The sequence below is a fragment of the Anopheles marshallii genome, chromosome X, assembly GCF_943734725.1.
Source record: "Anopheles marshallii chromosome X, idAnoMarsDA_429_01, whole genome shotgun sequence".
NCBI lineage: Eukaryota > Metazoa > Arthropoda > Insecta > Diptera > Culicidae > Anopheles > Anopheles marshallii.
Window position 1 is genome coordinate 3,391,340 of NC_071325.1, and position 25,898 is coordinate 3,417,237.

At 46.7% G+C, this 25,898-nt stretch overlaps 3 protein-coding genes across 3 annotated transcripts; 2 read left to right on the forward strand and 1 right to left on the reverse strand.

Annotated features, from left to right (window-relative positions):
• Positions 1 to 838: 838 nt before the first annotated feature.
• LOC128707696 (uncharacterized) lies at positions 839 to 3,817 on the reverse strand. Its single transcript, XM_053802658.1, has one exon. The coding sequence runs from the start codon at positions 3,815 to 3,817 to the stop codon at positions 839 to 841; it is 2,979 nt and encodes a 992-aa protein (XP_053658633.1).
• An 8,753-nt stretch (positions 3,818 to 12,570) lies between these two features.
• On the forward strand, positions 12,571 to 14,052 carry LOC128709867 (STAM-binding protein-like A). Its single transcript, XM_053804906.1, has 4 exons — positions 12,571 to 13,548; positions 13,621 to 13,733; positions 13,812 to 13,911; positions 13,993 to 14,052. Exons 1-4 carry the CDS (start codon positions 12,571 to 12,573, stop codon positions 14,050 to 14,052), a joined length of 1,251 nt encoding a protein of 416 aa, XP_053660881.1.
• Positions 14,053 to 18,947: 4,895 nt separating this feature from the next.
• Positions 18,948 to 24,664, forward strand: LOC128713903 (calcium-binding mitochondrial carrier protein Aralar1). The gene is made up of 10 exons (XM_053808778.1): positions 18,948 to 18,998; positions 19,309 to 19,449; positions 19,684 to 20,133; positions 20,203 to 20,426; positions 22,149 to 22,193; positions 23,017 to 23,183; positions 23,256 to 23,374; positions 23,454 to 23,624; positions 23,887 to 24,325; positions 24,402 to 24,664. Exons 1-10 carry the CDS (start codon positions 18,948 to 18,950, stop codon positions 24,662 to 24,664), a joined length of 2,070 nt encoding a protein of 689 aa, XP_053664753.1.
• The last annotated feature ends 1,234 nt before the right edge of the window (positions 24,665 to 25,898 follow it).

Sequence of the window (25,898 nt, forward strand, 5' to 3'; positions counted from 1 at the left end):
GCAGGCTGCTCTAGTATGCGCCTGCAAATGGAAGAAGAAATGATTATTATAACTGCACTGTTGGGAATGCTGTTGGTTTACCACCCAGACGGTATCTGGCAATACTAGTACTACACTACATCTCGCTTGTTTTGCGTTTCCGGTACTGGGCACATTCGTCTCTTAGTGTTGTGTCGTTGTAACACACCCACAATCATAAGAATGGGAGCTAAAAAAAATTAAACGAAAAACATAATAATATTCCTAAATCCAAACACTAGCTACCTGCATGCACGATGCACTATGCTCGTCCGTGTAAAACCCTGCAAATGCCTGATTGTAGTCTTAAATGCGCTTAGAGACGAAGCGAACCTCAATACTCTGTAGCAAATATTGAAGATGAGAATAATACTTAACATAATATTCAAAACGTGTACACGCAAAAACAGACGGTACACAGCTACGAAAAAGAAAAGGAAGCGAATCTAGGCTAAACTTCATCTACATCTGTATGTTTGCGTACGTATGCGTCTTCTAGCGCACACGGTGTGTTATTTTTTCCATTCCCAAAAGAAGCGACAAATAATTATGCGCTGTTGCTTTTCGCTTTTGTAAAAGAAGCCAGGGATTAACAGGGCACTATTCGTCAAAAAGAAAAGAAAAGAAAACAACCCCCTTGGCTAGGGGACCATTGTTTCGGCCCCAATAATATGGGCCACTTATAACCCTGTCTCTATCACACGTACCGGACGCTTTATCACACATACACACACACACACACATCGATATAAAGAATAATAAAAAAAAAGAAAAAAGTAAACGTATCCTCCAGATGCACATTCTTCCATACGCGCGTTCCCTACTCGTTATCACTGATGCCGGCACACTTTTCCTCCTCCAGCATGGCGTCGAGCTCATCGGTGAGGTTTGCCAGCATGTTGCCGATATCGTTCAGCACATTGGTACCGTAAATGTCCTGCGAGGATGTTGCTGGTGCTGTGGACGACTCTGCGTTTGCGGCGCTCGCTACGGCGGCCGGTTGTGCTGCCGCAGCAGCGGTCGATGAGGTTGGTGCAGCTGACGGCCCAGCAGACCCCGCACTGGGTGTTGGTGTTGGATTGCTGCTACCACTACCGGCCGGTGCTGCAACCGGTACCGGTTGGGTGGTCGATGGTGATGAGAGCTGCTGCTGTATGCCGCCCGTCGCCAGCGTCGTCGTGATCGAACCGGTCAGCGAGGACGAGGACGAGGAAGAGGACGAAGAAAGGGTGTGCAGTAGCAGTGGATGCTGTTGTGCCGGTACCCCTGTCTGGTAGTGATGCTCCATCCGGTTCAGCGACGAACGTTGCTTTATCGTGCCGGCATTCTCATTCGCGAACGGTATCTGATCGATCGATTCGAGGCTCGAGTTGGATTTGTTGTCGTGCTGTCCGCACACCTTGTGCACCTCGACGGTTGTTTGCAGCGTTTGGCCGGCATATCCACCGTACGTGTGGGGGAGATGCGGCCCACCGACACCGATCACCCCGCCCGGCCCCAGCGTTGGTGGCGACGGGGTCGATTGGGTCGAGGAGGTGGTGGACGCGTGATGGTGGAGCAGCTGCTGCTGGGAGTGCGATTGTAACAGCATGGACTGGTGATTGTGGTAGATGGGTTGCTGCTGTGGCTGTGCACCGACCGCAGAAACGGCAGGGTTGTTAGCAACGGTACCGCCGGGTGCACCGGTGTCCTTCGCCACCAGCGTCAGCGTGTGGTGATGCAGGTGATGATGCTGGACGGCATAAGGCGAGCTGGTGTAGTTGGCAAAGTGCATCGCGTCCAGGGCCGCCGTGGCCATCTCGACGTTTTCGATCTGTCCGAGCAGCGGTGGCATTGGCAGTGGGACGGGATAACCTGCCTGTTCCGCACCATCCCCATCCATAGCACCACCACCACCACCGGGCGCACCACCGTCCAGTGCCGGCGACGGAAGCTTCAGGTTGTTGGCCACAATCTTGGCGATTGGGCGCACAGCTCCACCACGTGCACCGCCCACGGTCGTTGCGGTGGGTTGTGGTCCGCTGAGCAGCGCCAACCGGACGCCATAGTTATTACGCTGATGCTGTCGTGGCAGTGTGCCGCCACCCTGGAAGTACTGCTGCTGGTGCTGTACCATCTGCTGATGCTGCTGGACAAACTGCTGCTGATGCATCCAGTTCTGCTGTTGCTGCCCACCCTGCGCCCCAACGAAATGATGATGGTGATGATCTTCCGACAGTGCCAACAGCGCGGATGAGGCCTTTTCGTTCGTCGGTGTGATGTCGCTGTCATCGTACGAGCTGCGCCGATAGATCGCCTGCGTACCGTCAAAGTGTACGTGCGGGTACGTTATCATCTGGTGGTGCGGTGCCATCGTGGTGACGTGCCCGAAATGGTGCGCCGATTCACCGTTGGTACCGGCCGCCGCCAGCGCCGCTGATGGTGGTGGTGGAACCGATTGCTGCCGCAGAAAGGTACTGTAGGAGCCCGCCACCGCTAGATGGTGCTGGTGTTGCTGCTTGGAAGAATCCGACCGGAGTCCGATGCTCATATCGTCGTAGTGTGCACGCACATGCAAAACACCTGCAGGCGATCGGACAATCGTGGGTGACAGACCGTAAGCGGCCAAACCAGCGGAACCACCCATCATCTTCCCGCTAATGATGTCCTTTACGCGCTTGATTGCGAGCAGTATCTTTTTCTGGTGGCCTAGCTTCACGATGCCGATGTCTTCGAGATCTTCCCAGGTGAGCTGCGTCACGTCGTGTACGGTCTGGTAGCCCTGGGCTAGCAACGGCTGGACATACTCCTCGAGGCGTAGCAACCGCAGCCACTCATCGATCGAACCGGGCACGTAACCGGGCAGTGCGTCTGGCAGCTTCAGCGCGTCAATGTGTCGCTTCAACCGTTCGCGATGGTTCGGCTTCCGGATGCCGATCGCAGTCAAATCTTCCGGCGTCATGCGCGCGATCGTTGGCAGATCGTACCCGGCCTCGAGAAACAGGTACGTGTACTCGTGGAAGTGGATCTCCATCAGCCACTCCGAGATGACATCGTGGTCGGTGCGGCTGCCGCTGGACGAGTGGTTGCTCAGCCGGTGGCTACACCCACCGGCCCCGGTAGGGCCACCACCGCTACCCGACCCGATCGAGCACGAGCTAACGGAGCAGCGTGGCGAAGACAGTACGCCGTAACTGCCGACACCGCTCACGCTGCGATTCGACGAGTTGGAAGCACCGGTTAGATAGGAAGAGGCACGTCCCGAATCCAAGCTGGCCGTCGAATGGCGCGAACCGGAACCGGCCGATCCGGAAAGCGAAACCGGACTGTCCCTGCCGGGCGATTGCGTCAAGTCGATGCCCTGATCGTCCAAACCGTAGTCGGCGATACCGTCCGGGCCGCAGCGCAACATCAAACTGGACGGGGCGGCTGTCGTTACATTGCCGGCACCTACACCTCCACCCGTACCACCTGCCGGTCCGGCTCCGGAGGTAGAACCACCACCAGCGGAAGTTGTTAGCGGGCCCGTCCCATTGCCACCACCCGTTCCGCCCGGCTCCATCGTCAGTTGCTGTTGGTGGTGATGATGATGTTCCAATATGACCGTACCGGCCACCACCGCCGTCCCACCATTCCGACCCGCACCGTCACCCGTGTCGTAGATCACTGCCGTCGGTGGACCGCCGCCCCCATTACCATTGCTCAGCCCGATCTTCCCGTACATGTCGGGGACGGCCGGTGGCATCACCTTCTTCGCCTGCGGTACACTTTTCGATTGTCTTGACATACCTGCGCCCGTGCTGAGGCTTAGCTTTCGCATCGTAGCAACGACGACGACGTACCGGCCGAACCGAGCGACGACTTCTCCGTACAAAGCGAACGATCCTCCTGCTGCTGCTGCCGGGCCGTGTATTGCTGCTGCATGTGCACTGCCGTTTATTCGGTTCTGTGTCCGTTTTCACTCGCCTCTTCCGTGTGCCGTTGAGGATCTTCACACACAGCACTAAACCGTTGGAAAGATAAAACACCGCCAGAAAAATGTTCCAACACCTACACTGCTAACTGCTCGCTGCTAGGGCGTGATGTACAACCGAACGAATCCGGTGCGCGCTTCGGCACCTCCGGAACGACTGATGCTTGCCCGTGGAGTGACTGTCGCGATATACTCCCAAGCACCCGTTCACATTCGAGTTTTAACTGCTTTCGCGACCGTACGCCCTCACTCGCTCTCTCGCTTATGCGGCCCCGTGTCCGCGCATTAACCTTTGTGTTGCCGCTTCGGCCGCATACACGCGTCTGTGTGTTTCGTTGCAATGCCGCGCTAGCTGTTGTGCGAATTAGCTCCACCGGCTCTTTTGCTGTTTTCTTTTTATTTTAATTGGTTTCCGATAGGTTCTATTTGTTGCACCGCGGCTAATTTGCGTGGCGTGGTTCCTAAAAAGAAACAACAGCAAACAGAACAACATTTTTATTAGAATTTTAATTGCAACAGCAATGGCGTGCAATAATACTGCATGGTGGAATGCGAATGTTTCATAAGAAGAACCTCGATAGTAGATCGATTGGATTGATAAAAACCTGGAGAGTAGGACTAAATTATAATTAGAGAAAAAAACATCTGATAATTAACAGCAATAGGTGTTGTGTTGCAATCTGTTAACTGCGATAAACGCAAAAGTAGGGCAACTATTAATACACTTTGACGCTCTGTTTGTGATTATATTGTGGTTTTTTGTTCTTGATGATACAATAAAACATTTCGCTTTGTTTTCAATTGCAAGGTTTCCAAATGCAACTTTTTCATTCTTCTCACCTCGCAGACTGACTCCTTGTCTGGCAGACGATCGCTTTATTCGAGATATGCTAAAATTATAGCAACGCAGATGCACCGATCTCCATTGAAATAATAGTGTTATGTTTGTTTATTGACGTTAAGCTAAGCTCCGACGAGAGACGATCATGTAATCTCTCCAAATACAAAACCATTTTTAGACGACTGACCAAAGTGTTTAAACACATTTTTGAGATTTGCTTCTTCGCTGTGAGAACCCATCTTCATGTTTCATCTTATAGCACTCCGCAGATTTACACATCAAATGCTCAACTACTACTTTTTGTTATGGGACCGGCGCCTAGTGGCCATATGTACAGAATGTTTGCGATCAATCGTAATACTCTGTACTGCATCGAAAGAACGTTTGATATTTCTCCTTTCTCCACACATTTCTGACATCAAAAAGTCTCATGCTGACTTCAAATAAGATGATAAGCAAAATATGGTAATGTTATTCAGATGCAAGTAAAAAATGATGCTGTACTAATTTTTAACCCCGACACCTGCAAAAAAGCAGTTTAGCTTAAAAATTAATATGTTCAACCCTGTAATAACCCTGACAACACCATCCTTTTACTATTCGAACCCCATCCATCCTACACGAGAGACGAGCATGGGCAATAAAACCCATTCGCTCATCCGCTCAGTGGAGACCATAAACAATCACCCTGAGCTACGATCCCGGGAGTCGATCTTTTTTTTTTGCATTTGTCTTACTGGAGTTCGCGTGGAGTTACGTTGTGTAAAAGGGGTTTCGCCGGGACGCTTGTTCGGACGCATTCACTGTTATAACCACCGAAGGGGGCCGGCCGCTTACGAAAAACAGAAATATCGTAAGCGTAATTTAGCTTGACGGCTCCGAGAAGGGAAATAAACTTCTGCCCGCATTTGATGGGTCCGAGAGATGCAAATGTCGAACTGCACCGCCCCGCGGGTGTCCCCGTCCTTGCATCGATGGGGCGGCATTATTTCCACTCGACGGACGTAAGCGTAAAGATAAAATTCAATCATCTAAAATACCCTCTGACACCGTGCCAATTCGGGATTTTTCCACCACTGCAGTGTCGATGCAATTTTCCATCCAGATATATTTTATTTTACTGTTGCCCCCCCCCGGTTTTGTGCGTCTCTTCCTTCACGCTGCAAGTGCAATTTGCAATACAACGGATGAATAATCCGGCACGGGCAATGCGAAACCATAACGAAATGGCACTCGGAAAGGTTTTAATGCAGTTGCGCATCTTAAAGCAAAACACGAGAAAAGAAATGCATTAACGGTTCCAATCACCCGAGTGCGGCTATAGCCAACATTGCCGTTACGAAATGAGGTGTGAAGTGTTTTAGAATCTTTTCCGGCATGGTGATGCATGGTTGGTGCACGTGGCGGCACAGATCTCAACGCCGGGGCACCACACGTGAATGTCGTTAAAATCGGGCGCGCACGTAACATCGTACGATGGAGATGAGGCGAGCGAACGACGTCCGTCATTGAAACTGATCGGAAACAACGCAACGTTAGCGCCCCGGCTGCACGCAAGCTGCACTGCAACGGGCATGGGCCGATAGTAAAAATGGGAACATAAAAATAAAACAAGATGCACACACAACGTAAAACCCTCCCTCCAAAAAAAAAAAAACGATTAAAATAATCTTTCAAGAGAAGACGTTTCTTCGCATTTGTTTGTCTGTGCGCGCTTGTAATGTTCCGGTTGGTGCAGCTGCTAATGCTGGCGCAGGTTGTAATTCGCTTCAGCTGCATCAAAACAACACTCGGGGTCACTCGCACCAAATCCATCCAACTCCCCATCGACGGATCGATCGTAATCGATGTGGAATTATTAACAGCCAAACATCAGGCGTTTTGGGTTTTTGTTTTTATCGTACGTCGCGCAATAAAGTTCTCATTCCACGCGGAAAACATAAACAAAAAAGTAGCTTCTAAGCAAAAGCGCCACGCTGATATATATATAGCCTCTGATGAAAGGGTAGTTAGAACACTCCGCATCTTGAAAACAAATTTTCATTTTGATATTTCTTAACATAACCGATACGATAAGGGAAAAACTGTCGATTCTTTTCTCGATTTTACGGTTCCTTTAGTAGGATGTTCGTTGGTTTTCATTCTGATCACTGGCGAGGTCTACAATTTGAGATCAAAATTCTATACACACCAAACATACATATTTGGATTTTGAAATTTAACACCCTCGTGATACACGTACCCATCCTGTAAGTAGAATTACTTTTAGGAACCCTTTTTAAGATCAGTGGCGCCGGTACCAAACGATTGGAACGATAAAAAATCACGTTCGGACCAATCTCTCGTACGCAGGGTTGACTATTCTATTCCAGCTAAGGGTAAACAAAGTCAAAGAAAGCCAATCATGGCAGGCCTCTTGTGGTTGATGTGCCACTAAAGAATGTGCAGTTCTATGCAGTAAATACAATCTGTGCCGACAGCACTAATGAAATGTTCCGCGATGAGCTATAGGCAACCAAACGAATCCGTCAATAGTTTATACAATTAAATGTCTAATACTTATTACGAGCACATAAAGGAAAACTAAAGGTTGTGAAAACTGTGTGTAATTCACAGGCAATCAATAAAGCTCATTATTTCGAACCATTTATGATCCGGTCCATAAACTGTCAATGGGTAGCGAATCCCGGTGAACACAACGCGTCTGGTTTGGGTTAAAATCTCGTCTAGGCCATACACGTAGTTGGCATACAAATGGATTCCGGGTAATTCCATCCTACTAGATACAGAACCTGCATCAGGCAAGACAGGGCAGACAACAGTTGTTAAGGTAACACGTGAGTAAAAGCGTAGAATTGTGATTGAAGACGAATGGCTTGTTTGTTTTTTAGCACCTACGATTATACTCGTCATTATTGATTGTGTTCTAGCAGGTTAAAGGTTTATGAGACTATCGTCAATTATGGTGTCCATTACCGTACGTAACTAAACTTATTAGCGGTGCAGTACATTTAGCACAACCTTGGGTTATTCTTCTATTCGAATATTCTGACTTTAGCCTTGTATCTGTCGAGTGCGTCTATGGTCGATCTAGTAATATATCAATGATTTTAACGACACATTGGGTCAGGGATCAAATCTCGACTAGCCGTGCCCTTCACATGCAGGTTCTATTCAGCTATGACGAAATCACGCCACTCGATGCTGCCCTTTAGAAATGTGCAACCAAATAAATGATTGTGAGAGGTTGAAAGATGGTATTTTATTCGTCTTTTACAGCGCGTAAATCGTTGCCTTTGCGACTCCGTAGGCGCCGGTTTTTGGTAGCGACGCCGGTTCCACTCGACTAGAACGATAAAAGATCACGTCCGGACAAATCTCTCGTACGCAGGACTATCCAGCTAAGGGTAAACAAAGTCAAAGAAAGCCAAAAACGGTTGGCCTCTTGAGTTTGTTGCGCCACTGAAGAGGAAGCCGGACGCTTGCTAAGATTCTATCCGATTTGATCTCCGGAGCAAGGACTGACTCTTAGGTTATGGGGTAATATGAAGTCTAGTGAGCCATTAATGGCAGATCTACCGCCCAACCATGCTTCTCAACCAAAATTTTCCGTTTGACACGCACAAGAGTTATAAAATTTCAGAGCAATAGCAGGCTTGAATTTGGAATACAATACACTGGTGTAGTTTTTAATTTCATCTAAGTATGTAATGAAATTTCGTAGCGTGCTACGTTTGGTTTGACCAATTTCCGTTGGAAAAAGGAAAAGGACTTTACGGACTGGATCGTCTGGTGGCGGATACTTTAATAGGTCGTTATTCCAAGAAGAAAATCTCTTCTAGCTTTGTGGATGGTCTGAAAGAACCATCCGTAAGTATTCTGATGACTCATCTGTTCCTCTATAAGTGAGCTCATGGTACAGCAGGTAGTTGTTTGTGAGTTGATAGTTGACAAAGTTGCCATTGGTTGATATTGCATCAAATGATCTTCGTGAATTCCTGTGCAATCAGAATTTCCAACCTTTAAGGCTATTGACACTGTCGGCAACAACAGCAAATATCTATTCCATCGTGCAAATACAACATTGCCTCACGTGTCTTTATCTTTCCGAGGCTCCTGAGTTACACGGTTTTATCAGTTACTTCTGCAGAAACAAGGGAAATGGTCACGACGCATTGCAAGCAGAATGAACTGCAAACGAATCATTCTCGCCCGTTTCATACCGCAGCGAGATAGATAGTTGATAGGTGTAGAACGCCATCCGGTGAATGACATCGGATACAAGTGCGCGGCGCATTCGCGATCGCAAGTTCCGTCCGATATGCTTTTGTATCTCCATCGAGTGCTTTCGTGTTCTGAAGCGAAACCGAAGCTGAAACCTGAGTATCCGGTGTAGCGCTAGCAAATCACACTACAGACGCTAAATACCTTTCCGTCGTCTGCTGCCATTAGAGCATCCGGCTGTGTAGAGCAGATCCCGGTGTTGTTTGCTATATTTGGCCAGTCGAATGTACCGGGTCGGTTGTGTGCCGGACACGAAACAATCGTTATCAGCGGTGAATGAAGAGGCTCAAATGGTGATGAAATGCAGTATTGTTAGTCTGTTTTTCTTTAGATTTTTTTTTTTGCAAGTCGCTACCATCCTAATGTGTCAGGCAGGCACAGCGCACGATGATAACGCCTCCGAGGCGACCTTTCTTTATCAAAAGCGCTACAAAAGAGTGTAAAGGACGTTAAGTGTGCCCGCACTTACCTTCGCAAAAATGTAGCCGTTCAACGGGCCAGGTGCGTTACGTCTGTTGTGATGGCGGTATTTGTCAGGTCATCGCGTCTGCTGATGGGGATTGATGGAGTCCCATTTCTTGCAGGGACTGTACGTTGGGATCGATTGATCTGAGGTGTCCGGTTTTTTTAGTGTACCAGTCTAGCCGCACAACAATGGGGCACCTCCTGTCCGGCCTCACGCAGGGCCCCAATTCTTGCAGGGCAGCTTTCCACACTGCGCAACACACACAAACGCACACAACGATACACCGACAAACGCGCGCGCGTACACTTTACACAAAAAAAAACTCGAGAAAAATCGTCGCACTTTCTTCGGCCGCCAGTTGGAAAATCTTCCTATGTAAGGCGCATCACCGTGCGGAATCGGGCCGCAGTTGAAATTATATTGATAAACGTTTGATTGGTGATAATGGTGGTCGCGCTGCAACACACTCTGCCACTGCCTGGTCTTTTTTTGTGTTTCTTTACTATTCTTCCTTTCGCCGGAACACTGAAACTGCTCACCACTCGCGCAGCGCGCACCGTACGTATTGCTGGGAACAACTGGCCGTGCTCGTGTTTGCGCTCGGTGCGTCCTCTCGCGTACGGCCGAGTACGGTGATGCGTTTATGGTCGGTTGATGGACGTGCGAGCGAGCAAGCGACAATTGCTCTCCTTTCCAAGCGGCGCACACTCTTTCTCACTTTCTCCGGGCAGAGCAGTTGGTCGCTCTCTCTCTCTTGCGCGCGCGTTCGTGAAAAGTGCTTCAAGCTTTACCTGCACTCTGCTGGATAGAGACACACTGCAGCCGAACTTCACATACAAACACACACACACGTGCGGGCGCCTTCTTTAGGCACTGTGTTGGCAGCCGGGAGTGTGTGTGCGCGCAAGTAGGATGGCAATAGGAAGTTCAGGTAGGCAGTAAAAAAGAAAAAGAGAGAGAAAGAGAACAGGAGATCGAGAAGATGAAAGGGAAGAAACAAGAAACACAAAAACAGTTAGTTTAAGCTGCTAAACAACACACTACTCTACCACATTCACATCCATATACACACGAAGAAAACTCTTCTCTCTAATCACACGTACACTACCAAAGTGCATGGATTGCGTCCCGTTTTTTTGTTATATCTTCAAGAAATGAAATGCATGTAATGTGAGAAAAGAAAAAGACAGATCGTTCTTTCCCTTTCCTACACCCTTACTGTATTTCGCTTTTCATGAGCTTTGGACGCTGCGTCAGCAATAAGCTATTATTGATATGAATCTTCCTCTGTGTGAGTATGTGTTGGTTTCGTTAAGTGTTTGAACAAAAGCAAATAGTGCACCCGTCGCATACATCTTGCAGGGGTGTTCAATAATATTCCAGCGCATATGAATGAAACAAAAATCACACACACACACTATACTCATTATGAATGTAGTGCAACTTCAACACTTTTTTTGTGTGTGTTTTCTTCACCTGCTAGGCACAACAAAAAAATGATTAAAGCAATCGCGTCTTTGTGTGTGACTGAAGCGTAATTTTTTTTGTTCACCACTATCACACACAATATACAGCAAACAATGCTCGACGAGAGAGAACAAAAAAACGCTGCACTAGAACAGGTCGCTCACCCGCACGGTGCGTGAGCGGTAGTTGTTTTCTTTTTCCTCCAACACATCCCCCCCCTCCCTTCCTCCCCTTAACCCATACACAACGGACTGGACCAGGGCAGTCTCTGGTGATCTGGTACAGCACCAACCATTCCGACCGTAACCATCTGCAGCCAAGATGAGGGTAAAAGTCGGTCGAACTGTATGGAAATGGACGCTTCTTCGGCACCCTGCATTGTACTTACGTCGAAATAATGGAACGGTGCACGAATCGAGAACTCTTGGCCACTGATAAGGAGATAAGACGGCCAATTTCTGCCATACGCCTAACGGGGTGCGTGTTACTGCCGTGGCCCACACGGTATCTCACAATACGCTGACAAGCGGGGCTTGTTTATTGAGTGTACGCTATGTCCATCCCCGTTTGACGTCTATCATGAGGCCGTGGGCCGTGGGCGAGAGCGAGAGAGTGCAGTTTGCTGTCATTGCCGCTAGCGTCCTCTAGTGTGTAAAGAGAGTGCAGCATGTCATATGCATGATGAATGTATGATTACAGGTGTAAGGACCTTCAAGTTTCGATTATCAATTGTGGTGTGAAATAGGTGTTGAAGAATCAGGAATCTTCGAGGAGTCCCGAATCTTTAGAATAGAAATTCAACGTCATTCATTCAGTGGACCTACCATGTCTGTCGATGTGGGTGAAGTACTTAACTAGCTAGGTCTGGTGTCATTCTAATGACGTGACCAGCCCATCAGAGACTTTTGTCAGCGTCTAATTCGCTTATACAACAGAGAGTTTAAAGCTCATAAAGTTTGTCATTGTGCCGGCTCTTCCATTGTATTTGCAATCATATGGAGCCAATACTCCTTCGGAATATCTGCCTCTCGAACGCAAGTAAGCGAGTTTCGTTAGTTATAAGCAAAGTCCATGTTTCGGTGGCGTTTGTGAGAATTGGGACTATATTTTGTGGTATTTTTTCAAAGAGAGTATCGTGAAATTGATTTGTTCAAACAAACAAACATAAAATTCCAATTTTATTTTTGAAAAATAGAAATTGCATCTATTGTTCCGTAGAGACATACCTTCATCGTATACGCATCGTTGCAGCTGTCATTCGTTTGTTGTTGTTTTGAGTTTGGTTTGGTATTTGACACTAGATGCAGAAGAAATTTCTCCCCGTCTGCAATGGGAACTGTGGACCAGTGAGTAATAGTACCAAAGGTGAGAAAGCAACACAGTAAATAAAACAGCTCACCGTGCCCTGAAATTCATTGCATGTGTGTAGCAGAACTACCCCCTGTCGGTGCACTTAATGTGACGCATCTAATTGAAACTCTTTCGCACAATTGGCTTCACCCTCCGGCAACTCCCTCGTCACAGCTCTACCCGTAAGGAAAAATGTCCCAGAAAGAGTCGCACCCGGTGGAGATGGGACCGATCGAACCGCATCAGCGGCTACAGAAGCTGATTGCGGACAGTCAGCGAGTGTCCATCGATCCGAACATGCCGATCAATCGGTACTACCGGTCCGGGAATCAAATCGTCGAGACTGCGGATCGTTCACTGCGGGAAGGAAATCTGGAGAAAGCGTTCACCTTCTATCTCCGGTTTGTGACGATCTTTGTTGAGCTGATACTAGACCATCCGGGGTATAAATCGGTACCACCGGCGGATAAGCAGCAAACGAAGGAAAAGATCAAGAAGATACTGCCACGGGCGGAAGAGATACGGAAGAAGCTGTTGGAAAAATACACGACGGAGTACAAGCTGTACCTGGCGCAGTTGAAACTCCAGGCGGAACAAGAAGCAAAGGAGGAAGCGCGGAACAAGGCGGCGGCGGCGGCAGCGGCTGCTGCTGCAGCGGTAGCCGCAGCATCGAAGGCAGCTGATCAGCAACCCACCACCTCCACCGGTCCGTACGCACCTAGCGCCCCGAGCCACGTGGCAGTTATCTCCGACAGTGACGCGAAGTTGATCGATCAGGTGCTCTATCCGAGCGAATTTCTCACCGATCGCAGTCAGGCGACTGGACTCCCCGGGACGGGACTCCTACTGGCCGGGGACGATAAGCAAAAGTTCGATCGCTCGCTCAAACCAGTACTGCCGGTTACACCAACACCAACGACCGGCTTCCGTTCGATTGTCGTACCGACTGATACGATGCAAAAGTTTCTCGTACTGGCCGCCGCCAACACTGGCGCTAATCTGGAAACTTGCGCAATACTCGCTGGCAGCTTGACGCAAACAGGGTTCACCATTACCCATTTGATATTTCCAAAGCAAAGCGGTACTTCAGACAGCTGCAATACGATGAACGAGGAGGAGATTGCGGTCGTGCAGGATCGGCACAATCTCATCACCCTGGGATGGATACATGTAAGCAGCGGATCTCATTTCAGTTGTTTCAGTGTTTCTCTTTTATTAACTTTCCCTTTCGCCCATCTTCAGACACACCCCTCACAGACGGCATTTCTTTCCTCGGTAGATTTACATACACACTGCTCTTATCAGCTAATGCTGGAAGAAGCGATTGCAATCGTCTGCTCACCAAAGTATCGAGAGTAAGTCCAGTTTTTCAGTATTCAGTATCAGTATTTCCCGTCAATCAATATGTAACGAACTGTTTCTTCTATCCTTAGAACTGGCTTTTTCAATCTCACACCGTACGGGATGGATTCAATATCGCAATGCCGACAGTCGGGATTCCATCCACATCCTGCAGGTCAACCTTTATTTACCGTACGCATCTAAAAAGAAAGGCAGAACTACTCTTTCGCCTTGAAACCTTGTCGACTAACTAGTTCTTCTATTTACTTTCAGGAAGCGCAACACATCATATTGAGCGATTCTGTGGCGGCACGTGTGATTGATCTGCGATAAATAAGTGTACTTATGCTATACCTACACAAGAAAAAGAAGGATGTGAGTGCCGATTCGCCTAAAACGTAAAAAGAATTCACCTGCTGCTGTGTGTGCGAGTGCATGTGTGTGTTACGCTTATATTCGTATAATTGTTAATCGCCTTTGCCGCCTATATCACACGCACAAACTTCGCGATGTGTGACGAACCTCGGAAACGTATTGAGCACGTTTGTATGAATGGATGCGCCCATCTAAATTAGCATACCGATCTTGCACGTTTAACCTACATTATTTTGTGATTAAAATAAGAAGAGATAAAAACATTTGCGAAAAGGTGTTTATCTATACGTCACTGTGGGCGGTAGGAATGTAAATTGCATCAGCTTTAAATCGCTAAATTATTAACACAAACAGCACCTCAACGTGCATCAATAATAAAAGCGATTGCGATTGGGTAGGAAACCGTTCACGCTTTATAAAGCGAAGCAAGCGTGAGAACATAGCCAGTTGTTTAGGGTTTAGGGTCATCTTTTTTCAGTACGCTCTGTAAAGCATAAAGGCACACCAAGCCACACTCACCATCGCCGGCACGTGAGCAAATCGTGCCCAGTCAAGTATTTATTTCGCAAGAATGATAAGAGATGGAAAGCAAAAAGGTGCGCGTTTAGGTAAATTTGCGTTTAAAAGAAATATATATATATATAAATGTGTATACATGGTACACTCATACGTCTAGCTTATTAACTGCCAGCTCTCGTACACGAGCGAAACGAACGAATGAAACGGCTTTATCAGTTATGACCCCTTCTGATAGTGCGTTTAGTCGTACTTTGAATGAGCTGTCCGTCGCAGCCTTATGACGACAAGCCACACGCCAGCATCTACACGAATCGCGCGAACTTCGTTTTCTTGGCCCGGTCACAGTTGAGCACGTTGACCAATTCGTTTTCCATCCGCGACAGACCTAGCTCTACTTAAATCACCTCATCAGTCCGGAATCCTTATCACGGGTCGGTTCAGACCACCGTCAGAATGTCTACTCTGGGAAACAGTCCACCTAGCTCGCGGTTCATTCTCCTCACAAAGTCCGTCATCATACACCCGTATCGCCCGAGATGGATGACCATAGAGGATTTCAGTTGTTGTCCGAAGAACTATTCTCCTACCTCTAGAGCATCGTCGTGAACGGATGCTCAGCTCCTTCAAGCGGGTCTTATCATGGACAGAGCCTCCGACAATCAGGTGGTCATCTTCGTCGCGTTGATCCTCAATTGTTAAGCCCCCGTGTTATGTTTTTTATATGTATTTTTATATGTTTTTCCCGGCATTTTTTGAGGATTTGCCTTTGAGTGAAGAATTGATCGGTGATGGATTTTCCTTCAACAATAACGAGGTTGATAACTTCCGTCGATTTTTATGGCTAACTCCTCTGGGAATTCCTCTTGTTTCCAGCTTCTTACAATCTCCCAATGGATAACGGGCGGCAAGTATCGCTGAAGTGATTTGGTTTAATTTAGTTGTTTGACGGTGCCTGATGACCTCGTCCACGGATTGGCGCGAGCACTGCGCCTAGTTCGGTATCTTCAGTATGCGCTCCGGTAAGGTGCCCATCACCAGCAAACGGACGAACAATTAATCATTTACATAATTTAAAAAACCAAGAAGCAAGAAAAATCAATGATCCTTTGCCAAAAAAAGAAGAAACAAATAAAACAAGGATTTTGACAGTCGGCAGTTGTCCCGTTTCTCCAGTTTGACAGTTGTCACTGTAGAGCAAACATGCAACAAACGCAGGAAGTAAAAGTGGTAGGGGGAAAAAAACAATAGGAAAAGTGTATCGATGTGCAGTGTGTGATGTTATAAGGGGTAGGGGTAGATGTACGGCAGGAAGTTGCCACTCCGCACCCACTCAGCCTTACACCAACACACATACACAGAGAAAACAACAAACAAATTGTAAGCTAAAGCGAGAGGGGTTTGTTTTAATCAGTTTCGCACACCGTTGTTCGCAATTGACACAAGCCGAGTTTGCATGGCAGTTGAACTCGAGCAAGCGATTAGTGCGGCCACCGGAGAACGGTTTGCTCAAGTTTTGAATCGGTACAAAACGACAGTGGCATAAGCACATACATTGGTACATACAGACTATTAGAGGCAAGATTAGAGGTTAGAATTTCAAAAGAAGCGAAGAAGCAGACGGGTATATTTGTTTTCTTGTTTTTGCTCCAGCAGTGAGATTTTCACGGCTCTTTGGCTGTGTGTGATTATCATTATTGTCAGTACCATCAAACGTACGTGTGTGTGTTGGTGCCCCGTCCGTGTGCCTACGGCCCCGCACGGAGTGCCAGTTAACAACGATCAAAGAAAAACAACACAAAACAACAGAAACGTCGACAAAACGGCACTGTCTCCCGGCCACCCGGTGTGTACCCTCTACCATCCATCGGACAGACGGTGCAGGTCCACCCGTCAGATTCGTCGTCGAGGTCGTACTGATTACGCTCTCCTGGCTGGTGTAATATAGCAAACCAGACCGAAACGGTTGTTACAAGCAATCTTTACGTGACGCGGGGTGGTGTGTGCGTTTTTACGCGGAACGGGCGAGAGCCACGGCGGTAATCGACGAATATCCAAACGACGGGAACATCCATCATGAAGCTGGAGTCACGACCAATCACGGAGGTAAATTGGGAAGAAAAAGGGGCAACCAAGGGCGAGAGTGTAGGAAGGGTAGGCGCAGTTACATGTGTTCGGTTCGTGTTATTGATCCTTCCCGAAAAAAAAACAACAACAACAACCAAAATCCCAACAACCGCTTTGACCTTCCAGCGAGTCCTGTTGTGAACATGCCGCGTCACTGCAAAGATAGCAAGGATGGAATTCCCTTTCTCCTTGGTACGGTTCAACCAAAGACACCTGCTGGACACGATGAATCACATCCATTATGTGCAAGATCCCTAATCAGCGCCCAGGCTAATGGGACAGCTTTGACAATCTGCCCGTCGAAGAAGACTGATCGATTGGAAACATTTAAAGCACCGAAACTCGCGCGGGTTTGATGAGACCGATTCTGTCTCTCGAGACAGCTCGTAGAGGTGTCTCGCAGTGGTGCAGAAAAGCATATCGCCCTTGTTTGCCTGCAGAAAAGGGTTTCGGTGCCTCCCTTCTGCTTACTCGCGTGATGAGTGTTTTGTTTTCTTTTTTGTTTGCCGCTGCTTGCTGCCGTTAGCCTCCCTATCTCCGCTACGGTTACTTTAAGGTCAGATATGACGTTGGTGGCGGTTGTTTTTCACTCCTTTCAGAGTGCTGGGTTTGGTTTTCTTTTTTCTTTGTTGGTTCATGTTTCTTCCACCACAAACTGGATCACGAAATGAGTTTTAAGTTTTTCTAATCGCTCCTTCATTTGTTTTCTTCTTTTAGCGTACCGTGATAAAGCTCTTACTGAGCAAAACAAATCCGTGGCATAGACAGAGTAAGTGGGTTGTAGGGGTTTGGAAGTCCCTGGATCTGTCTGTTTGGAAGTCCTCGCCAGGTTCAACTGTTCGGCTTGAACTACCGCTAAATCCAGCCGAATGCTGAAAGGAGATGCACCATTGATAGTAGCACCTGTTTGATCTGCAGCTGATTATCTGCACTGCCCTTTTGCCCTTTTGGCAAGGTGTTGATTGTGTGATTGATCCAATCCGAGAATCCTATTACCTAACGCCACCCTTTTTCCTTTGCTGATATCACCATGCGTCTTATCGTCCAGCAGCATTGGTATCGCCTTTATCTTCTACCAACAACACTACACTGTCGACGTAGAGATAGGTCAGGTCACCTTGTGCGCCCCCCATTTTCTTGTCGGACCTAACACACCAATGTGCCATTCGTTCAGAATCCTACTGATTTCACATCTTCATCTCCACAGGTTCTGTACATTCATCCCCAAGCACACACGCACACACACACACACTTGATGCCAACTTTGGGAAGATAACCGGCAAATCTGAGCATCGCTTACGCAACTGTGCTTGCGGCGAACAATTTGCACACACTATTGCCCCGTTAGGCCGAGACCCAAAGATAGACCAGCCCTCACGCGACTAGCAATCCAGCGCACGGTAGCGGTGGTGGTTCACGCACCGCATACGTGATGTCGTCGCAGGGGCGCAGGCGCAAGTGGCACTAGTTGTTGCATTTGCGAACGCTACGCGTGTCGGTGTCGGACATTCGCAAGGTCTCGGTGGTGGTTGTTGGGACGATGCAGAGAACAAAAAAAAAAAAACAACAACAACCCGGGCAGGAGGACGAAAACAAAAAAAAAAACGGGAGGAAAATCGTACGGCGGCCCGCATTTATTTGTTAGGACCGCGCGCACTGACTCACCCCACTTGGTAAAACACTTGCGCTTCAAGCGCACGTACTGTCGGGAGTTTTCCACCCAGAGCGCAGCTCAGTATGCGACTGTTTCCCGCCCAGTACAAATCGCGCACGGTGCTGCCTTAACGCATTTTTTTTCTCACACATTTCGAGCAGTTTTGCTAGTGAAAGTGAGCGCAAAAGCGATCCGCTGCGAATGTTCGCCGATGCGCAGATTCGTTTGCGTTCTTAACGTTGTTTGTTAACTGTTTTTTCTTTTGTTTTTGTCCTCAAAAGATCTTCTTTCTTCACAATTTCTTCCTACGTATGTGTGTGTGTGTCTGTGTGGAGAGGAAGTTTTGATTCCTGTTTATCCAAAAGGGAGTGCTGGAATTCGTGTTAGAAGTTGTGTCCAAGTTCTTGTGTCTCATCCACCAACTAACTCTGTAGCGACGATCGGAATTCGGTTCGGTGCTCAAGTTTTTTTGTCCCGCATTTTTTTTTGCACCGCCCCTGTGTGTTTGTGTCCGTGTGCCTCGTGTACAACGAAGCAAACCACCCTCCAAACCATCATGACTAATCCGGCAGGCAAAGAAAAGGCACCCGAGGAAAAGGATGTGAAAGTGTGTAACACCTTTAGGTTTGCGGGGGGTGGAAGATGTGACCCTCGGCAACCTTTACTTACATAACCTAAACGTACCAATTGCGTAATGCAGTGGCATCAAAATAAAACAATAATTTATTGTTTCCCTTCACCCCTCTCTTTCTCCCCTTCCCCTTTATCCCTTAACGTCTAATCCACACTAAAGATGGGAAGGAACACACTGTAAACTTCACACCTATCGGCTAATAGGGACCAGCTAATGAACTGTTGCCTTCCGTACTGTACACTGGTTTCTTACCCCGAGTTTTCACACCTCTTTTCCGTTACAGAACCCGATGCATATAAAGCGTGCGTCCACGGAGAAGCTGCGTGAAATCTTTGGCAAATATGCAACCCAGCAAGTGAATGGCGAACCGTATATGACCAGCGAAGACTTCGTGAAGAGCTTTCTCGGACAATCGTACAATGAGGTGACTGGGTCGTACCGTCGTGTCAAACGCATCGAAAGCATTTGCATTTTACGCTATCAAACAGAACCCGGGCCCGACTGGCTAACTGCTGCGACTACAATCAAAATGTGCGCGTCGCTCAGTTACCGGGCAGCATCTCTCACGCGGCACACGTGTGCCTTGGGTGTATCATACCCGTACCAGCGATCATTTCGATCTCTTTTCATCTCTGTCCCTCTCTCTCTCACTTTTTAGGAATCGATCAAACTAATCGCCGGTATTGCCGACACCAGCAAGGATGGGCTCATCTCGTTCGCCGAGTTTCAGGCGTTCGAGGGTCTGCTCTGCACACCGGACGCCCTGTACAAAACCGCGTTCCAGCTGTTCGACCGTAACGGTAACGGCTCGGTCACGTACAGTGAGTTTGTCGATGTTTTCAAAAAGACAGATCTGCACGCTAAAATACCGTTCAAACTGGACGGCCCTTTCATACAGCTTTACTTCGGCAAGGACCGGCAGCGTGTGATCAATTACGTCGAGTTTAGCCAGTTTTTGCACGACTTCCACGAGGAGTGTGCGATGGAGGCGTTCCGCTTGAAGGACACCTCCGGTTCCGGGTTTATCTCGGCCCTCGACTTTCAGGACATTATGGTAAACGTGAAGAAGCATCTGCTCACTAGCGAGGTGCGCGATAACTTGATTGCGGTAAGTCTTTATTATTCCGTTTGTTTTTCGTTTGTGAAAGACACTATTAACAATGGCCACTCCAAACAGGTTACCGAGGGGCACCGGGTGAGCTTTCCCTACTTTATGGCATTTAATTCGCTGCTCAACAATATGGAGCTGATCAAGCGCATTTACCTGAACGCGACCAGTGGCAACCGGGCGGAACCGATCACCAAGGACGAGCTGTTGCATTCCGCGCAAACGATGAGCCAGATAACGCCACTGGAGATAGACATACTGTTCCAGCTGACCGGCGTTATACATCAGAGTGGGTACGTGTACTGTGCGGGCAAACCGCTACATATCCCATCCGGTGGTAGTCACGTGCCGCCTGTCCCAAAAAACTCGATATAACCCCTCCCATCATAATGTATCCATGTGTTTAACCTTTTACGTTATTTTGCTTTCCTTAACAACTGTTATCTGTTTCCGTGAACGTTGTCGTATGATCACTGTCAATTGTGCTTTTCATTTTCGGTTTTATTCCTGTTTTTTTGTTGTTATTTTTTTGTCCTTGGTGGTATCATTTGGTGGCGGTCATTTTATAGCGGCAATAACAACACGACTTATTAAGGCGTTATGTGAGGCTCATTTATTATTTGACTCTCCGATCGTTAAAAGTGTTTTAACTGCTCGGTCTAATGGCAGTAAAAAAATGATTCAAATTAGCAATTAGCAGCAAGATTTATGAACCTTCAACGATTTATATCGATTATTAATTTGATTTTAATTTCTTACACACCAAAGAAAATCTTCTGAGGTGTATTGAATATATATTTACTAGTCAAACTTTGCCGATAGTTCAAGTTCATAGTTCGGCACTTTAAGCTCACCCTTTAACCATCTTTTTCTTTTGTTGATTGCGTTTCCGTTTTTCCCCGTGTCCATCTCTCTTGCCCTCCTTTATACATGTTTCTATACTACACATCATAATATATTTATTCACCCGTTCGCAATCGTCGTCGTCACCGTCGCCTTCGTCAACGTGCTCGTCGTTCGTCCTCATCCATCATCTTTCATTGATCGTACACGTTCGCAAATTGCAATGTATTATTAAAGTATTATCAACAAAGCGACATGGAAAAACCCCCCCCTCCCAATTGTTATGCGTTGCCTGGCGCTGTTGTTTATGTTATGATGTTGCGGACAAGCGGTTTTAAGTGCATTGCAACTGTTGAATACCCTTCTTTGTTGCCGAGGCTTAACGCTCGCGCAGCATACAGCATAATGCAGACATACACACTCGTACTCACCGTTCGATCATTATGGTAACACTGTTCAGATAGCAAGGTATATAACATCATTTATACACATCCTCTGTAATACTACTACTACTACTACTACTCTGCTCTGCGAATTTTGGATTGTGATTTTATGTTAAAGTTTTATGTTTCATTAAAGCGTTCTCTGTGTGTTCGTTATTTCGATTTGTTTTGAAAGTTTTAAGTTTCTTTCGCATAACACTTTTTTAAACCAAACGAAGAAAACAAATACAGTTTCTTTTCCAGTTGTGTTACAAAAAAAAAATACCTCCCGTACCTTTACACCATGTCGAAGAACAGAACCAAACCGAACAAAAAAAGAAAAATCCAAACAAAGAGGAAGAAGGAGAAAAGGCAAACTTCTTGTACAAAGCAAATGTTAAATTGGATCTAGTGGCAAGATAGTAAATCTCCTCCTTATGCGTTCTTTTGCCAACGGTGAATTACCATACATTTCTCTTTCTTTTTTTCTTTCTCTCTCTCTTTCTCTCTCCCTTTTCTTCTACCTTTTTCACGCACAACCCTGCCTCGCGAAACGAAACTTGTTCGACTATTCCAAACTTATTCAAACGGCCCACCATCCACGTTACACGCATACACACATCCATGTACACAACCACTAACACAAATACAATATCAATCACCAACAATGTCAACTAATCGACTGTTTGTAAAATCAACTACTAACCCGATATACTAACCGAAATCACATGCAACAACTGTGTTGTGTAGTACATCCATTTGGTGGCGGCATAGCAAAACGATAGACAAAAATAGGCAAGTGCAAAATATTCCCAATTCCCTCCAGAAATCAAAAAAAAAAAACAAAACAAAAAATAATTAATTCACGGAACGAAAATTTCTCTCGTATTTGTTATAGCATTGTTAAAACACACAAAAAAAAGAAAAAACAAATCACGTTTGCCAAGTGAAATTCCTTTCTGTTTTGTTTACTACACTATTGCAATTAAAAAGAAAAGAAAAACAAACAAGAACAAAAATTAAATCAAAATAGAATAATCAAAATAATAATTAAGTATGTATTATTTCCATTGGTTTGCTTTTGTATCGTGCCAAATATATGGGCTGCGTAAGGTTTGAATGGATTTAGTGAAGCTTGTTTCCTTGTTCTGCGTTGTGTGTTTAATTGTTTTGCTTTCTGTCATGTTTAATCATTCGTTTAAACTCACATTTGTCGCTCTTCTCAGATCTGTTCCGATGTTTTATATTAATGGGTGTGTTTTTATGTTTGTTTATTTCTTTAAATTATATATAAAACGTTCTTAGTTATATATATATATAAACGTATCTTGTTGTGTATATAATTCAATTAGATTTAAATTTAATTAAAGATTTAACATTTCCACTCATAATAACAGTATTCTTACTTTATTTAAAAAGTTTCATTACCGCTTTTTTATTCGTAGCAGCTTTACTTAGTAGCGTAATAATGTGATTGTTCTTTGTAGAGTTGTTGTTGCAAATCGCAATAGGGCAAACGAATTATTCGAAACCCAACGGGTTTCGGAACCGGTAACCAATGTGGCTTATATTAATTGTATTTGTTTTTCTCTCCTTTCTCCTCACGTCCCACTGACAGACGGATCGTGTACAATGATCTTAGCAACATTGCGCCGGAACACTACATAAAGAACATCACGCATCGATTAGCAGAAATTAAAGCCGTCGAATCGCCCGCCGATCGATCGTTCTTGATCCAGATAATGGAGAGCACGTACCGGTTTACGCTTGGTTCAGTTGCTGGCGGTAAGCTGTTTTAACGGAACGAGCCCAGTGCGCAATTGCTAAACGCTGTTATTTCCTCTGTTTTATTTGTAGCTGTCGGTGCCACGGCGGTCTATCCGATCGATTTGGTGAAGACACGCATGCAGAACCAGCGTACCGGCTCGTTTATCGGTGAGGTGGCGTACCGGAACTCGTGGGATTGCTGCAAGAAGGTAGTACACCGGTACGGTCGAAAAGGTTTGAAGGGTATTGAACTAAACAATTGTCTTCTTTTTCGAATGGCGCGAATAGGTTATCCGGCACGAGGGCTTCCTTGGGCTGTACCGTGGTTTGGTACCGCAGCTGATGGGCGTCGCACCGGAGAAAGCGATCAAGCTGACGGTGAATGACTTTGTGCGGGATAAGCTAACGGACAAGCAGGGCAACATTCCGCGATGGGGCGAAGTGCTTGCTGGCGCTTGTGTAAGTAGCAACAACCACTGTCATGGCGTTATAGGCTTAAATGATCTCCTGACATCGACTCGTGTTCAGTGCCTTTAATAATCATCTTAGATGATCTCTTTCGTTATTATCTTTGCTGTTCCATCCCAATTCTAAAACTAGGGTTCTTCATATCATCTACCATCTTTCCCTACTATTTCTTTAGCTCGACCATAGGTTATAAGCAATATTTGTAACGCTAAGAATTAAACACCGTTTTAATCACACAATGAAACCATTGCAGGCCGGTGGTTCGCAAGTGATTTTCACCAACCCGCTGGAAATCGTGAAAATTCGGCTACAGGTGGCCGGTGAGATTGCGGGTGGTGCCAAGGTCCGGGCGCTCAGTGTGGTCCGCGAGCTCGGTCTGTTCGGTCTGTACAAGGGTGCGCGTGCCTGTCTGCTCCGGGACGTACCGTTCTCGGCGATCTATTTCCCGATGTACGCACACACGAAGGCAGCGTTTGCGGACGACGAGGGCTACAACCATCCGCTGACACTGTTGGCGGCCGGTGCCATCGCTGGCATACCGGCGGCATCGCTCGTCACACCGGCGGACGTGATCAAGACCCGGCTGCAGGTGGTGGCCCGCACCGGCCAAACGACCTACAGTGGGGTGATGGATGCGGCAAGAAAGATTATGGCCGAGGAGGGTCCGCGTGCCTTTTGGAAGGGAACAGTCGGTATGTAACAGTGTTATTTTTTGCCCCCCTCTCCCACCAGCTTTTTTGTTTACAATTTTTTCTCCTTTCACCGTAGCTCGCGTGTTCCGATCGTCACCACAGTTTGGTGTGACCCTAGTGACGTACGAGCTGTTGCAGCGCATGCTGTACGTAGACTTTGGCGGATCGCGTCCGGCCGGTTCTGACGTCGCGAAGGCAAAGGTTGATCTAGCCCGCGTTAATCCGGATCACATCGGTGGCTACCAGGCGGCCCTGCCCATGCTGAACGGCATCGAAACCAAGTTCGGGCTCAGTCTGCCTCGCTTCGGCAGTCCGGCACTGAAACGCCAAGCGTCTTGATAAGGTCCGTGCCATCGTGGATGGCCGGGAAGGACTGTCGAGGATTGTTATGCCGCTACTCTAGTTACGATATTGAACTTCCGAAGGAAAAAAAACACACACATACACACACACCCACACCAAGCAAACACACAGGCACATATACATATACACAGAACAGCAAATATACATATATATTGTGCGATTAATATACGCTACTACTACTACTACTTGCTGCTGCTACCAGAGATACTGTTACTATGCACTGCTGCGATAACTGCATCACGTTTTCGTGGTAACACGATGCAAAACGAATTTATCTCACCTCAACGCGATGCGCTCACCTTAATCTCACCTTGAAAGCAACTTTTTTCGGAATTGAACCGAGTAGCCTAGTACGTCCACGAACAGTGCGCGTTAGTGCCAGCCATTCAACCAGCAGCCAACCTGCCGTCCCCCAACACATCACACGTTTCTACTGGGGGAGAGGGTTGTTTGTTTGTTTGTTTGTTTTTTACTTACTTGTTTTTTCTTCGCCATCATTCTAAATCATTTTTGAATTACTTTTTTGTTTTGTTTTGAGAGAAGTTTTAATTTCATTGTTACTATACTTCCGTTCCTGGCAGTCATTTTTGATAGGGCGAAGAAGCAGTAGGCAGGGTTCGTTATCCACACATATAACACACTCGCCTAGCATTTCGCCTAATTACCGTCACATTCTGGTTCTGCATTTGCACGTGCCATCACACATACACATGGAACTGGCACCAGTTAGGACACAATTTCAAACAAAAACCTCCCACAACCACATCAATGAACGCGCACACATACATACACACACAGATCGTATTGCAAAGGACGCAGCGTGACTATTGAGCTTAATTGCTGCTATCCGTGGTGTGTTTGTGTGCGCTCTCGATTATGCAATAGCGAACGAAACTGGAGTGGAAGAAAGGGAGCGTGGTTAGGGCGCGTGAACGTGGGACAACAACAAAATCAACAACAACAACAAAAACTACAAACGGGAAATGAAACAGAATCACCTCATCGCTAAATAGTCCGATAAGTAGACAAATAAAATTATTATAACTAATAAGTGGAAACAGCTTTAATCATTGTTTCAAACACTCGGTGCCGATTCTGTTTTTTTCTTTTAATGTAGTTGTGGTAGTAGTGTGTTTGTTTTAATATTACCTTGTGCTATAACGGGCACCGTTTGGTTGATAGTTGATTGAGGGATGAGAACAGTTGAATA

What these genes read in the sequence shown, in the direction of transcription:
- LOC128707696 (XM_053802658.1), bottom strand. Translation starts at nt 3,817, where the DNA reads ATGCGAAAGCTAAGCCTCAGCACGGGCGCAGGTATGTCAAGACAATCG.
- LOC128709867 (XM_053804906.1), top strand. Translation starts at nt 12,571, where the DNA reads ATGTCCCAGAAAGAGTCGCACCCGGTGGAGATGGGACCGATCGAACCG. An exon ending in TGCTCACCAAAGTATCGAGA is followed by an intron (nt 13,734 to 13,811) that starts GTAAGTCCAGTT and finishes TTCTATCCTTAG; the next exon opens with AACTGGCTTTTTCAATCTCA. An exon ending in CAGGTCAACCTTTATTTACC is followed by an intron (nt 13,912 to 13,992) that starts GTACGCATCTAA and finishes ATTTACTTTCAG; the next exon opens with GAAGCGCAACACATCATATT.
- LOC128713903 (XM_053808778.1), top strand. Translation starts at nt 18,948, where the DNA reads ATGACTAATCCGGCAGGCAAAGAAAAGGCACCCGAGGAAAAGGATGTG. An exon ending in CGTGGGATTGCTGCAAGAAG is followed by an intron (nt 23,375 to 23,453) that starts GTAGTACACCGG and finishes TGGCGCGAATAG; the next exon opens with GTTATCCGGCACGAGGGCTT. An exon ending in AAGTGCTTGCTGGCGCTTGT is followed by an intron (nt 23,625 to 23,886) that starts GTAAGTAGCAAC and finishes AAACCATTGCAG; the next exon opens with GCCGGTGGTTCGCAAGTGAT.